Source organism: Perissodus microlepis, chromosome 9, assembly GCF_051167445.1.
Source record: "Perissodus microlepis isolate ML-2025 ecotype Zambia chromosome 9, ASM5116744v1, whole genome shotgun sequence".
Lineage (NCBI taxonomy): Eukaryota > Metazoa > Chordata > Actinopteri > Cichliformes > Cichlidae > Perissodus > Perissodus microlepis.
Window position 1 is genome coordinate 7,392,955 of NC_140469.1, and position 16,177 is coordinate 7,409,131.

A 16,177-nucleotide genomic window follows, 5' to 3' on the forward strand; every position below is an offset into this window, starting at 1 on the left:
CTCAATGTTGACACAAACTGTTTCTCAACTGAGAGTTAAGAAAAACAACTGGTAATTACAACATTTTGATTAGAGCACAACACATGTATTACCATGGAGACAACCTTACCTGAACACCGAGCAAGTGTGCTATATTAATTATTCTAATAATGAATACAGCTACAAAAAAAGAGAGAGAGGGCAATCACAGGTGGTGGATGAAAAGAACTCAACTCTCTCTTAATTGTAAGACAGTCATATTCCAGCAAATATTCATATACACACATATATATATGTATATGTATATATATATGTATATATATATATATATATATATATATACACAAATCAAAAGTGCAGAAAATGAATGTGTCTGAGCAATGTACTGATTGGCCTCCTTATCTTAGATTGCAGGTGCCTGATTTGATGATGGAAAAAAGAGGAGCCGTTGCCACGTGTTTGCTGTAATCACAATTTAAATCTAACTCTTTAATCCATAGATATGACATCAAACTAATGCCAAGTGTTTGGCATAAGTAAACACAGAAATACTGGAACATTCCATTATATGTTTGGTGTGATTTTTTTACACAAACAGATATTTTTTGTGCCCTGATTTAACCTTGACTTACATGTCATCAATGTTTGTTTGTTTTTCCTTTGCAGTAGTCAGTCTTAAGTTTCCTGTATTTTGGATATATAGCAATTATAAGACTGAATTGAACTAAATTAACATTTAGAAAAACTGGATGTTCTCCAGGCATGGAGGGTGATCTAAGATGCATTATGGGAAATGTATTTTGGATAATTCGTCTACCAAAAAAAATATCACGATATCTAAGCTTCCTCTACTTCCCCCATCTTTTAAAAAATTGTGTAAGAGAGGAAGTTTAATCTCAAAACCATTGTGAGTGCCCCTTTGAGTGAATTATAGTTATTACATAGAATGTTTTTATAAACCTTATTAAGCCAGCTCTTGAGATTGATATGAGTAAATCTGAGGTAATTAATTAAACATGTTCTCAGCTTATTTCCACTTAAGTTTAAAATTAATTAATGGCTTAGCTGACAGAAACAAATATTTCTTGCTAGTAGCTTCTTTAAAAAGAACCGTGTTTTATAACACTATAAATTTAGCTTTACTTTTAAATTCACTTTTAAGCAAAAGGTACAGTCTGTAAAATCTCACGACTAGATGTCAGTAGATTGTAGATTGCAGTCAACTGAGCTGTGTACCCCTCCCAATTCAAGTGCATAATCCTAGTTATAGTGCCTACTGCAGAACAAACAACTCTGGGCGCCATTCATCTTTAGTGAGTGTAAGCTGCCAGTTCGCTGTTAACATCAGCTGTAAGTATGTTTCCACGCCTATTTGCTCTGAACGAGGCTGTAAATCTTTGTGAAAGGACTCTGATACCAGTGGAAAACTCAGTGAAGAACACTTCTGTTCGACAGCAAAACTGAGGTGATTTTTAAAGGATAACCTTGCCAAAATTAGGAACTGTTAGGCTTTTTAAGCTGCTGTTAGCAACTGTTAGTTGCAGTGTTATCAGAGTTAGCCTCTGTTAGCTGCTGTTTTTGTTCATGTTAGCCTCTTTTAGCTGCTGTTTATGTTCATGTTAGCCTCTTTTAGCTGCTGTTTATGTTCATGTTAGCCTCTTTTAGCTGCTGTTTTTGTTCATGTTAGCCTCTTTTAGCTGCTGTTTATGTTCATGTTAGCCTCTTTTAGCTGCTGTTTATGTTCATGTTAGCCTCTGTTAACTGCTGGTTTTGTTCATGTTAGCCTATTTTAGCTGATGTTTTTGTTCATGTTAGCCTCTTTTAGCTGCTATTTTTGTTCATGTTAGCCTCTTTTAGCTGCTGTTTATGTTCATGTTAGCCCCTTTTAGCTGCTGTTTTTGTTCATGTTAGCCCCTTTTAGCTGCTGTTTTTGCCAGTGTTATCCTCTGTTAGCCATTGTTTGTGAAACTGTAAAGTGGATCTAACATTGCTGAACTCAGATACTTGGTGAATAAACTCATATGAATATGTAATTAACCTATTTAATTAACCTATCAGAGAGAAAGTGTGATTTTTAGGACACTCAAGCCTAACAGTAGGTGAGATAATATTAGCTTATAACCAACTGTTGTGGTTCTTTAGCTGGATTGCCGTCAGCTATTCAGAGATGGAGAGGTCACTGACAATAAGTAATTCTTGCAATATTAAGAATAAATAAATATGTTTTTGCGTGTTTTTGTGTGTTAGAGACTGACTTCAGTTCAAGAGGCGAGGCTTAAGGTGAGTAGGAAATTAAATACCCTTAAAAGAAGGACTTCCTGTACCTTTAAGATTTCTCCTGAATATCTGGGAAAGTGCAGTGCTTCTTTTGTGTGTGTGTGTGTGTGTGTGTGTGTGCGTGTTTCAATAGAACAGTTTAAACAGTTTTATAGATACATAACAGTCAATTAATGGAGATAAATAATCAGATAAATTTAATAATATTGTCTCCTGCTGCTTGTATTTTAACATTTATGTCATAGATACAACCTTTAAAAAGTAATTGTTACTGATATTTAACGGTTTTTATTTTTTTACAATCTACGGGGCTCAATTCTCACCAATCAAGTAGACTACAGTTAAAGAAACATGTTGCTATATAGTGTTTGTAGAGCACTGAGGTAGTACAGCCATAGGTACTGTTGAGCATAAAGATAACCAGGTTAGTTAGTGGTTCTTTGCATCCATCACTTACTGACCTTGCTGTGCATGTGTGTCTGTGCACACACACTTTCCTCTAACCTGTACCTCCACCCCACTCAGCCAGTTTGCTGTTATCTGTGTATTTTCCAGCCCCCCCGCCAGCACACCTTCATTACTGCCCCAGATAGTGGCATTGGCAACTTGTCACTTATATTGATTTCTCTTAAACTGCAATTTACATGGATATTTGTGGGCGTCCTGAGGGCAGACTGCAGCCTGGCGGACGGCCCCGGCACCCTCGCTCTCGTTCTTTCTCTCTCTCTCTTTCTCCCTGGCCCTGAGGCTGGGAGGAAATGTTTCCACCCAACAACAAAGCCTCAAAGTGACTTTTCAATCTGACATCAGCAAACGTGTCATGCTGGTTCTTCAGCAAAAGCACTGCTTTTTCTTTTTCTTATCATAAAAACTAAAGCGGCTGGGGCCCTGTGAAGGTAAAGGGGGTCTTTTGGGGGAAAAATCAAGGCAACAGCAGGCCATTTTTTGTTAGGTATTAAATATCACTCTCTTTTCTTTATTCACCAACTGTACAAAAAAAGAAAAGAAAAAAGAAACAGCTGTACAAGCTTAATGCATTCTTGATTAGGGCTTAACAAACCTGCATTTATTCCGAGCTCCTGAATGTGTCCGGCAGTACCATAGCGCCTCCTCCCAACGCACACCTGACCTTCTGCTGCAGAGGCCGGGGGAATAAAACAATTACCTGCAGCTAGGTAAACCACAAATGCTTTGTGAAAGCCTTCACACCGCGCTTTCACACAAAAATGCCAAAATGTCACAATCTTCAAACTTTACGGATACAACACACCGTTAAGAGTTTTTGCCATGTGTGATGAAGGTCACCTGCAAAAGTCAAAACAGGATTTTCAGAATAAAATACGTTTCGTAAGACCTACGTGGAAAAAAAACAGTCTGTTAAAGATGCCTTTGAAAAGACAGCTGAGCAATGCGTCTGAGAATAATCTTCCTCCATGGACATCTATGACTTCAGACCACAGAGAGGGAATTTATTTCAGAACATTAATCCCACAAGAAGATTGCAAATCCTAAATCCTGCAAGACAAACACAACTGTACAAGGAGAGAAAGGAGAAGCACTCCTCTCATTCTGCATCCCTGTCTCTCTTTTGAGCCTCAAGTTAGTGGTGACTGAGTTTGCAGCAGGCAGTATATGAAGCAGAAGACCACATTCGGTACTTTGATGATGGTAAACGTCCTATTCGGGCCTGACCTTTGACCCCTTCCCCTCCCTGAGAAGGACACAGTTCCCCTGCCATGTAAAAAAAAAGTGAAGTTAAAAAGTGTGCGGAATGAGACGAAACGTTTTTAAAACAGCACTGGGTGAAGAAGGGGTGTGAGCTGGTGGGTGTCGCTGGTGATGTCACACCTCCCAGACAGCCAGGATTGGACCCTAATTAGAAAGCTCGGCAGCAAATAGATAGGCGTCCTGCATGATTGAATTCAAAGTGGCTGATGCCAAAATTTCTGCAGAGGCGCGGCAAAAACTGGCTGAGAGGAGCGAAGCAGTCGGGATCAGTGCTGCTGAGAGCTGCCACGCTGCGCTGCGAACACAGTCTTTCTATGAGCTGGAAGCGAGCTGGAGTTTCTGAGGTGATACAGGAACAGCGAGACGCGAAGCCCCTCTCCCTGGTTTGAAGGGATAAAAAAGAAGAAGAAGAAGAGCCGAAAATATAGTCAGAGTGTTCGTCAAAGCCGAGGACTCAGCGCTATCAGAGAGCAACGGAGGCTGACGCCAGGCAAGTACAAAGGAGAATCGAGCCGCCGAGTTCAAGTTATCCCTGCGCCTCGCTCCAAAGGTCTGCGCTGATGGCATCCGTACTTGGAAACAACAGCCGCGCGTCGGGGGCTCAGGGCGGCCAGGTGAAATGCAAGCTGAGAAGGAGGAGGAGGAGGCGATCCAAGAGAAAAGGTAAAAGCAAACAGAAAGAACGGAAAAGAAACTTTAGACCACTTGTTTCCTTTTTTCTTTTTTTGGCTTTTCTCTCCAGAGGTCGTGCGCACCTTGGCGGAGCATCGGAGCGCACAGGCGGCAGCCCGGTGGAGTCTGCACCTCGCTGCTGCTCCTGCTCCGATAACGGCGGCTTTGGATAATAGTGTATATTTGAAATGTGACTGAAGAAAAAAAAACAAACGTGATCTCTGTTTAGGAGATTTAGCTTTAAATCGCCTTTCTCGTGTAAAGTTTAGTTGCCGCTGCGTGCGTCGTCCTCGCAGAGCCTTCGTTGTGTCTTATACCTAACGGGACAGTGGAGAATGAAAGTATTATTTCGCTCTTATGGAGCTTTAAACGTGCTCTCCGGTAGACAGAACGGCTGCTGTCAATATTTAACACTGATTTCTTCATTTGTTTGTTTTTTTAAGCAGCGCAAACACATGAATCATGTTTAACTTCCTCACTGATTTCTTCCATAATTTCAATTAGATTGCCACATCAGTTCTTATCAGTAAGTTTAAATATTCAAAATGTAGCATAATTAAAGAGCATCCTTCTCCACGCTGGAAAACACTGCAAAATCCTGTAACAGAATCCCAATAACTCACATTTTTTTTGTCCTTTTCCTTTTTTTTTCTGTTGTCTCATATAAACAGAATTTTCACCCATTAGAGGCTAAAACTGCACTGCTGTGCTGCTACACAGAGAAGCCTCAAGTTTAGGACTCAGTTATGGGCCTGCAACAGGGAGACAAAAGGAGCAGGGACCTACAATTATTTTATCTGGCCCTTCAAAATAATATTTCTTTGTTTTTTTGTCTTGATATTTTTTATTTGTGCCAGTTTTTAATTCCAAGCTTTCAGCCTCCTTTTACGGAGCTTCTAATGAAGAAATCAGTGGATTAACAATTGGAGACAAACTGTAAAACAGCCAATTATATGTGTAATGAAAACAGAAAAGCATGCTGATTTCCAGTGACGGAAACATAATAACAGTGAGGATTTTTTTTCCTAAGGCTCAGCGCCTGTCCCTGCAGCCTTGCTGTAATGGATGCTGACGGGGTTCATGGTAAACAAATCCCTTGTGTGTTTTAAATGCCCTGCATCCTCTCTGTCAGTGACACTCTTACCTTTGTGAAATATTATGTATATGATGCAAAAAAATTAAATAAATAAAAATAATACAATTCACAGCACTCTGGCTGATGAAACATTTCCACCTCAGCACCTCTCACTTTGAGACTTTGCATTCCTGCTTTTTTTAAAAAAAGAAAAAAAAGAAAAGTGGTCACAAGTGAAAACGCAGCATTGCTCGCTGTTAAAATTAATCTGTGATTGCTGAGTAATTTTACCCCAACTTCCTTCGTGCTGCACTTCACAGAGGGAAAAGAGCTGCAAAGTGACATTTTGAAAGATCAAGAAAGGAGCTATTATTGATATGTCAGTGAATGCTTTGATTCTTTAGAAGAAGAAAAATAAAAACCTCGCCGGTTATTTCCTCAGGTATTCTTATTTGGCTAATTAACACTGAACTGAATCACCGAGCACTTGTTTGCTCTGGCACAGGCCGCAAACTCTTTGCTTTTTGTTCACATCCTCTTTTTCTGCCATCTCCATAAAAAAGGAGGAGGAAGATTTAAGCAATATTTATTTTTATTTATTTATACGCATAACAGATGATAACACGACCGTTTGTGTTGTTTATGCTTGAAGACACTGACGTGCCACCCCATTGCATTGTGGAATATGGATGAACGCTCGGAGCGTGTTGACGTATCCGACTGCAATTGAATGCATAACGAGCTTTCATAAACACTTTGCACTTGTCATCAAACTACAAAACAGACAACTGCATCTCATTTCCATAACCTCTTGATTTTTAATAGCCCAAGTAATTGAGACAAGGGAGACAATACATAAAATATAGTGCTGAGGCAAATGTATTTACATAATGGAAAACGACAGAATTGGTTCCACAACATTAAGCATTGCATATGAGTATCACACAAGCGCGCGCGCACATTAGCTGACAGGCCCTCGCTGCGTGTATTTCCGAGCAGCTAATTTATCAGCTCTGCTGATTCATTCTGATAACACGGGACATTAGGGGCCAGTTCAGGGGCCGGCTGTAAATGAACTGTGGCTTCGGGACGCGCTGATGGCCGCTGACTCTTCTGCTCTCCCTGTCTTGACGCTTGTATTCACATTTAAACGTTTCATAAAACTGTCAAAATAAAAGCCCAGTTTCAGACTGAAGGGTTCCAGCTTCCATTTTTTTTTAACCGATCATCGTCATCTTTCATCTCAAATGCCAGCCGAGCATCATCTCGAGATTTCCACACAATTATGTGTATAGACTTTAAGGAAAATAAATAAATAAATAAATAAATCACTGAGGGATTATTTGGTGGCATTTGTGGCTTAATCCCTTGAAAAGGCTGCAGATTATTTGTAGATGGACTAAAACCTGCGTGTGTATTCAAAAGGTTCTAAGCAGATTCAGCAACTTCGATTAATTTCTTTTTCCACCAGACTCCTTTTTTTGTTTTTCTGTTTTGGGTGTGTTTGCTCATTTCTTTTGGATGGGCAGGATAAATAAGTACAGAGTGAAGATTACAGCCTGGGGATGTATTTGCTAACATCTTTTTAGCAGCCGGCCCTCACTGCTCCTGCTCAGATTTCCTAAAAATCACACACCTTACTGAATCCATCAGCTGCTTTTTCAGCTGCTGTTTGACAACCGCCGCCTCCTCAGACTGTTCTGGTTCCAGCACTCCTGTCAGCTCAGTGTTGTGCAGATGTACACCTCACTCGCTGTTTTTTTGTTTTTTTTTTCGCTGTTCTTTAAGCACAGTGTGAGCAGTTATCCCCCTCAGATGGACTCGTGGACACACAGAGGATCTGCCTCTTAATTAGTCACAGCCGTGAGATCTGTGTCCCTAAAGGGACGTCAGTTGCACAAATACAGTCGTGCACATCTGGGTGAATGATGCACTCCCCTGATTTTTGACAAATCTGCCTGTAGATTCCCGCCTGTCAGTCATCTGTACGATGTGACCTTGTTAAACCGCGGCATATGTGCAGCATATTCCTGCTCTTTTATCCACAGTGTGCCTTTCTTACAGACAAAAATAAGCACCGCCGAGATTTATTGGCCAACATTATTTTTTTTTACAGCCACACTTATCACCCTGCACTCTCAGTACAGTATGTCAGCGTATCATCAAGAGCGCCGAGGGGGGAAATGTGAAAAACACAGAGTGTAACATAATTTATATAGCAATTACTGCTTACGCTCTCCTTCCTGGTGAGCTGGCGACGGCGACAGACGGGTCGAGTGTGGGCTGCCGTGGCGGCGGTGAAAGTTGAGGTGGAGAGATGCGAGGGTTTACACACATTTGAACATCTCCGTTCTGGAGAGGCGCAAGTAAACATTAGCTCGGCGGCTGGGTCAATCAACATAAAACACCCTCTCCCCCCACTCTCCCACCCACCCAGTGATGCTCTGTGACTATCTGACATCTCGCCAAGCAGAGGGAGGGAAGAGTGAGTGGAATTCCTGGCTGTACCGTATCATCCCGCTTCCCTCTCAGCGCTAACGGTGGTGATAGAGGCGCCGCTGAGTTGAGGGGCAGAGGTCAAGAAGAGGGGGCACAGACTCAGAGCAGACTGTCCTTTACGATTTCACAAATTTGAAGAACTTTGCATCTGCACTGGTTTAATCAGCCAGGTATCTGTGCAGACCAGTAATATTACTGCCTGCTAGTGCTAGTCACTGATGCTACTGGAAGAAAACCAAACATTCTTGTATTGGAATGTATTTCGGAATGACCAAAATAGCTCTGAGATTAAAGAAGATGTGTTGCAGCCTGTCGGAGAGAACAAGCTGTGTTTTCACAGTTGTGATAGAAGCATTAGCAGTATTTGAAAATTCATAGACGGTATACAAAACGCACACAAAACAACCTTTGCTTTAATTGAATTACGTAACCACACTAGCCCACTGTCTGTCAGTGTTGTTTATCTTAGATATAGTACCTTTACCCGTTTTGCCTTTATTGCTTTGTAGGAAACACGATTCTTCGTAGCTGTTATTTGCTGCACTGTCCTTTAAGGTCTTTACTGCTTATGACTGATCACTTGGAGCTTTTTTGTTGACTTGTGTTCATGCTAAACCTCTTACACCTTGCAAATCTTCCAGATTTGGCTTTGAACTTCATATACTTTGGAGACTCTCTGCAACTCTTCTTTTTTTATGCGTTGTTTACATCTTGCCGCTAATTCCAGCTGCACGGACACGTGTTGAATGTCATGTCCATTTTTCTCCCGTCATTTCCTGTTTGCCTCCCTACCAACATCTGTCAAATAAGCCCCACCCCTTCCACCCCCACCCATAACAACACTGCAAGTTTTTTTCTTTTTTAAGCAGCATATAAATTATAGAAAAAGCAAGTATATATAAATTGAAGGTTCCTTTTAAATAGAATCCAGGATGCTCATGCTGTCTTTGAGAATAAAAAATAAAAAAGCTCAATGTGAGTAATAACAGAAGAAAAAGAAAAAACAGTCATAATGCTCAATAGTAAATCTGGCTAAAAAAATGATTACATTTAAGTTGGAATAGTGAAAGTGGTCCAAGCATGCCGAGTCTGCAGTGAAGTGTGAGAGACCTTTAAGGACGATGACAGTGTTTTATTCAGCATTCATTCAGATCATTGTTTAATGTTAGCGTAACTGTCCCCGTCATGCACACATGCATTGTAACAGTTGCAGTATGGTCTTTGCATTGGCCTACATTCACATGCAGAATCCACTGATAAATAAACTCACTCTGCAGTAACACAGAGAGGACCTGAGCGAATGCACACCTTGCACCAGTTTCCTGGTGTAGGGTCATTGTCATCAGGAGTGGGAAGGTTTCTGGTTGAGGAATGCAGTTATTGGTGCTTGGTTTCCATGTTGGGATAGCCCAATGTCACACAGTGTGTGTGTGTGCGTGTGTGTGTGCGTGTGTGTGAAAGAGAGAGAGGTTTGTTTCACAGATGAAAAGCACTAGTTTTATTCCTGAAACACTTCTGTCACATTTGTTTGTGTTTGTGCTGATAACCGCATTAAGAGCTGCAACAGAAACACCGCTGGCATTTATGAGGTTAATGAAGGTCAGTGCCGATGGAAGCGGCGCCGTGTTCCGCGGTGTGCGCACGCATGGCTCTGCGAATTTACAGGCACTTCCTGATTAAGGGTAGCGGCGGAGGAGTCTGCGGTTTAGGACACGGCGTCCTCTAGCTGACTGAGCGTTTAGCTGGTGGGCGGAGGAGGGGGCTGGGGAAAAAAAAGGTTATTACTACTCATTGTGGTCTCTTGAGGACAGCTGATAAAATGACCAAGGAATAGCACAACTTTAGCACATTAGCATAATTAGTAATTATCTGGTAATAGTCCCTCTTGGCTTTTTTGGAGCTCGGCAGTGAGAAATTGTACTTAAAGTTCAGGGCCAGAAAACAAATTTCATGGCGAAATGTCTCAATAACACGTGGAGTGCAAGAGCTGCCTCAGTCAGGCTGCGGAGAGAATGAATCAGAACAAGTATCAAAAGCACAGATGCAGATTTAAAAAATGCAGAAGGTGACACTTAAGTTAATTAGCCTGTTGTTTGATGACTCCCACAGCTGGAAAGATAAGGGTATTACTCATTGCAAATACCTTGTTGCACTTGTTGCTATGACAACAAAAACACAGTTTAATTGAGTTAGTCATGTGTTACGCTCCATCAGCCTGTCCACAAGAGCTTTCACAACAATGACTACTTTGGTGGAGACATTTGAGAGCTGGTTACACTGCATGCCACTAATGCGCGTGTGCCGCTCTGATGGAAATTGCGCTCCAGAGTGATGCCTGTGTGTGTGTTAATTTGTTTGCGTGCACGTGTGTGTGTGTTCTTGTCGCCTGTGTGCCCGGTACATGTCGCCGTTCGCGGGGAGCTGTCAGTCTTCATAAACACAGATGTGGCACGGCAAGTCGGCGGCATTATCGCTTCCCGTCAGTGTGTGTGCGTCTGCAGTCCACAAAACAACGCAACATGAGAGAGCCTGTTATGTAAAAGAGAGTTTGGATGTCTCGTAGCAACTGTCAAGCAAGTTTTTGTTGTTGTTGTTGCTGCTGCTGTTGGGGTGATGCCAGATGTGAGCAACAGCCGAGCAATAGTGGAACTATTGTGTATCTTTTGAGATGCACGTTAGATCGATGAGAGAGTTTTTAACAAGGGAACATGTGCGATGCTTTGGGAGCAACAAGCTGGTGATTTGTTTATCCAGTAAGAGTAGGGATTACAATTTAAAGGAACAATTCAGACATCTTTTTTTTTCACTGTGTGTGTGTATGTGTGCTTTGAATGTTTTTTTGTTTTTTTGTTGAGTCAATATTCATTTTGGCTGCAAACTAAAGACAAAACGCTGCCACGGTTTCCCAAGGCACAGCGCGATATCGTTAAGCATCTTGTTTTTCCTAACCAGAAATCCAAAAACCGAACGCATTTAGATCGTACAATAATGCAGAATGAAAAAAGGGTCACCGTTTTAAACATTTGATCATTTGTTTTCTGTCTCTCCTTTCAGGCAGTTTCCGTTTCTTTGCTGTTAACATGACGGCAGGTCTTATTTTTCTGTCTTCAGATGGACCTTGTAGAGTTTGCAGCTGAGAACAAGACAAAAAAAAAGAAAAATGAAAAAGGTGGAATTTTATTGACCTTCCTACCTTTGAAATCATCCTGATACCAGTTTCATTTATATCATGAACCAAAGCCACATATATATAAAAATATTTAATTTTCATCTTGTTTACATGGTAATAATTTGGTTTTTAAAAAATATTTAGCATTTTTGTTGCATTGATATTTAAGATAAAGAATACTATCTCATCTTTCCTACTTAAGGTTTTAGAGGAACAGTAACTAACATTAGCTTTTTCATCCAATACAATATGTAGATGAGGTGTATTCTTCATGCAGCTGGTATCTCTAACAACCTTCACAGTTATATGGAAAGCTGTTTTTATCACCTCCTCTCATCTTATCTGGATTGTGGCAGCTGGACTTTGTATAGAAGGGTTTTAGTGTGAAGACAGAGCTGTAAAATGCAAAGAAATTGCATTTCTAATAGCGAAATTACGCACTCGATTTACTCCAAATGTCAACCAAAATGCACTTTTCATGCTTGTTCTTACATTGTGACTGCCAAAGTCAAACAGAAACAGAGCTGAAGTGTTGTTACATTTCACTAAACCGAGTCTGGTAATTCTGAACTAGATTCGCTCACCTAAAAATTTCAAGTTTTTGATTCAAGGCAGTCGATTTTTTGTGTCTTATCATCGCTGTTATTATTATTTTATCATGCCATCAAGACTAGCTCTCACATCTAATGCGAAGTCCTGCCAATAGTGTGGAAGCACCCCACACATCATGGTGGCAAAACATTTCTCCAGTTTATGATCCTAATTAGCTCTAACTGTGCCATCATCCCTGAGTCATCATGCCTGGAGAGAGGCCAGATCATTTGACTGTCCACAGTTTCACGCTTTCTTCATCCCTCCTCTCCCTTTCTTCCTTTCTTTCATGTCTTCTCCTTTCAGTTTCTGTCTCCCTCTCTCTCTCCCTCTTCCCTGAAGCACACACACTGTTATTGTTGTCCTCCAGCTTCATGCTCGTATTCACAGCACGGTAGCTGCTGCTATGAAAAGGGAAATATTTCATAAGCAGAAAATAGCTGAAGAAGGTGCTAGGATATGGGCTCCAAAAAAAGCTTTGTGCTGTTTTACCAACTCGGTCCAAAATACAGCAAGTCAGCCTTGAAATGTGTTCGCTCGCCATTCGAGTGCATTTGGAAATTAAAACTCACAAACACGTGAATGGCCTTTGTCAGCATCTGATCAGCTGGCAAAGCGTGCGCTGCTGGCACCTCTTGCCTTATGTCATGCTTCAGCCACACAACAGCACAACTGCCTCGTGTGCTTTGCTGACATAGCAAAGTTAACACTGATACCCCACCTCATATGGAATAATGAAATTGGATGAAGCAGCTTAGCCGCTTGCCGTCCCTCCTCTAGCCATCAGACTCGGTGCCTATTTGAGATAACGTTAATGAAGGAGACTTTAGCCAAGAATAGACACGTCTTACTGCTGGAGTGGTGGGGGGGTGGGGGAAGAAGGGTGGGGCACTAACGGCATTTATTTCCATTAATAAGATGGAGCGTTTTACAAGAGAACCTCTCCTGAGGGCTCTCTCCGGAGGTCGGAGAGAAAGCTACACCTTTTAACAACCTCCAAAAGAGTTCTCAGTGTGCGGAGAGATGTTGTTGCACGGCCTGTTCTCTAAGAAACTTGTCCTAACCTTGCTTCACCAATTTGGGCTGAGGTGGTGACCACAGTCACTGCTTTTCATCATTTGTAGGTTTTTGTTGTGGGTGTTAGCAGCTTGGGAAGGCAAAGTCTGGATTTTCTTAGAGAGCTAGCATGAAATATTTTCCAGTTCTTCTGCTCTTGACCACTGTATGATTTACCACTTGAAATTGCTGATTTTAGATATCAATAAACAAAGCTAGCTTCTTGATTCTAGTTTTATTTATCAGTTTTGCTGTAGCTAGCTAAGCTAACTAGCATTAACTTCATGATGTGGCTGAAAAAACGTTACAGACTGTCAGGTTTTAATGTTAATGGGTGCAAAGAATGAAGGGCTGTAAGATTGATGTCAAAAACGCACTTGCTAACCTTGTACACAATGTTGTGCTAAAACACTGAATCTAAAGCTAATAGGTGGTCAGTAGTTGTAGCCATGCTAGCTGAAACAGTAGACTGTTGGAATTTATAGCTGTGTAGAAGCAAACTAGTTTACTGTAACACACGGTTAGGCTCGAGCTTTATTATTTATACACTGCAGAGTTTAAAGGTAGCTGACGCCATCTTAGATGATGAATGTGGCCGATAGCGCAGAACTGCAAACAGTATGTAATTCATTTAAAACTAGTCCAAGATGATAACTTAAGACAAAGTGCAGTTTTAGCCTGGACCTTGGATGTAGTAAGCTGCTAATCTGGATGAGCATTTTTAAACTTAAACAGTGTGATCCCTTTAATACGATCATGGTTGGTTTTTAAAGAAAGGAGAGGATTTTGCAAACAGTATCTTGTTCTTTTATCTTTTTTTGTAATAACCCGAGGATGATGCCATACATCCTTATTGGATTAGTGCATTATATGATAAGTGGTAAGCATTATGGGAAATGCTGTAGTAGCGAGGCCTGAATGATTAGCTCAGTCACTGTGCCTGTGTACAGAATATTTTCTACCACTGATATTTTTTACTTCTCTCTGCATGAGGGGTCAAGAGTGTTTTTACACTCCTTCCTCACTATGTAAATACATCTGATAGCAGTTGATTCATAGTAAATGATAAATACGCTCTTTTTGCAGCGAATATTAGATCCCTGTAGCTGATGGAATTGCTTAATGGCAGATTAGGAGCACTGATAATGATGAGCGCATATGCGAATATCCTCGCCGCTTCATTATTCTGCTCACACGCAAGCATTAAATAACATTTTTCCCCCTCTTTGCCCTACAGTAAATCCCTCTCCCATCCATCGATTCCAGGATCCTTTAGGGGCCCCTTCTAGGAGAGACCGACAGGCTTATCTTGCAAATCCTTTAAAAGGTATTTAGAAAAAAATCTTTCCCTGCATTAAGTGTGTCTGATGTTGCATCGCCGCAGGGTTGGCCGAGTTAGAGTTTTAGACCTGCAGGCTGATCGGTGCGATATGCAAAATGATGTTTTTTCCAAGTTTCCTAACAGTCACATGCTGTGTAGTTTATTTTTCCTTCTTGCTGCCCCGATTTTGATTTGTACAGCTTGAAGTGGTGGAGCGTAATAGATGTGTTTGCATTTGCCCGAAAAACTTAGAGTTCCAATCACTCATCCATTACCTTTGATAGCTCAGAGAGTATTTGGCTTTGCCCAGATAAGGCCTGAGTATACATCCAGTCAGATTCAGTTGAATTGTTTGTACACACACGGCGCTTTGGCATTGGTCTGCTTGGATGGGCTTTGGCGTGATGGAGAATTTCATCCCCACCCCCTCCGCTACCTCACTGACAGTGGCGCTTTGGGGCCGGAGCTGTTGGTGAAGGGTGTGTGGCACCTCAGGCTACAAATGTTGCCTTGCGTAAAGGACAAAAAGAGAGGATATCTGCGGGTTAAGAGTGCCTCAAATGCTGGCCCACATGGACCTACATACCCACCATTCTATATTTAGACATAATAGACATAAGGTATACTCTGTAAGTCACTGAAAGCAGCAGTAAAACCAGTAAAAACGCCTTTATTGTACAGCTGCTTTTCCTTTTTCTCGAATTAATGATGAAAAGAAACAGTTCATTTATTAAAAATCTTTTAGTCCTGTACTTATTTGTCTCTTTTTAAAACCATGGCATGTTCAAATAGTCGTGCATCAGCGGTCCCCAACCTTTTTTGGTTGGTTCGGTTTATGTCCAACAATATTTTCACGGACCGGCTTTTAAGGTGTCGTGGATAAATACAACAAAATAAAACCAGTACTGGTACCAAAAGAAAGAAAATGTATTCATAACACAGAGGAAAAGACCCAGGGAAGCCGAGATAGTGATAAAAATTATTTAAAAAAAAATAGCAATAAAAACCCTGAAAACCATAAATTTCATACCTGAGCCTCAACTCTCGCGGCCCGGTACCAAACGACAGCCCGGAGGCTGGAGACCGCTGATCTAGGTGAGGTAAAGTAATGAATTGCTTAATCCGTAATCATTTATGTAATATGATTAGAAATAAGATTTTTTAAAACTATACCAGAAAAAATATTTACTAAAGCTTTAAAATAACAGTAGTGGAAAAAAAACGCTGTCTTCCTTTTTAGACTCACTTATACAAGCTGCAGGTGTTACTGCTAGAAATAGACCCAGTGGCTGCTTTTAGCAAAGTTTACAAGAAAGGATCGAGCAGTTTATCTGCATACATACAGGAATGTAGCTTCTTCTCAGTGTGGTTGTGTTGTTTCTGTGCAGATTGCCCCATTTTAAAGTTAAAGGAATATAAAGTGAAACACTGTGATCTATCAAAAGGTACTGGTCAGGTCATGTAGGCTGGATCCCTCATCATCAAACCAGAAACACTTCACCAGCCAGTGTAAAACAACTAGAAAAGTGAGAAGCTTGATGTTGATGAACCTGCCATATGCTGGATTGTATGCCATCCATGCTTTGTTCCACCTAGTCTCATACCTTCTATTGAACTGTGACACACTGGAGCTAGGATAAACTGTGATAACACCTACCTGACCCTCTCCTCTTCTTCATCTCGCCAGTTGCTTGTTTGGTGTCTCATGTGTGTGTGTCGCACTCCTCGTGTTCTCTCCATTCTCTCATTCGCCTGAGCCCCATGCCTGCTGTTCATAGTGCTGTTTATTGATTTATTCTCAGAACACGAT

General features: G+C 41.1%; 1 protein-coding gene across 2 annotated transcripts in view; it reads left to right on the plus strand.

Moving 5' to 3' along the window:
* The first annotated feature begins 3,564 nt into the window (after window positions 1-3,564).
* The window catches only part of adarb2 (adenosine deaminase RNA specific B2 (inactive)), a 214,361-nt gene continuing 201,748 nt past the window's right edge, over window positions 3,565-16,177 (plus strand). Inside the window, exons 1-2 of one of the 2 annotated variants that reach the window (XM_084938858.1) lie at window positions 3,565-4,647; window positions 14,284-14,373. In XM_084938858.1, coding sequence (XP_084794984.1) covers window positions 4,545-4,647; window positions 14,284-14,373 — 193 coding nt within the window. In that variant the 5' untranslated portion in view covers window positions 3,565-4,544. The remainder of the gene's footprint in view (window positions 4,648-14,283; window positions 14,374-16,177) is intronic. The other variant, XM_084938859.1, reaches the window with a different exon arrangement.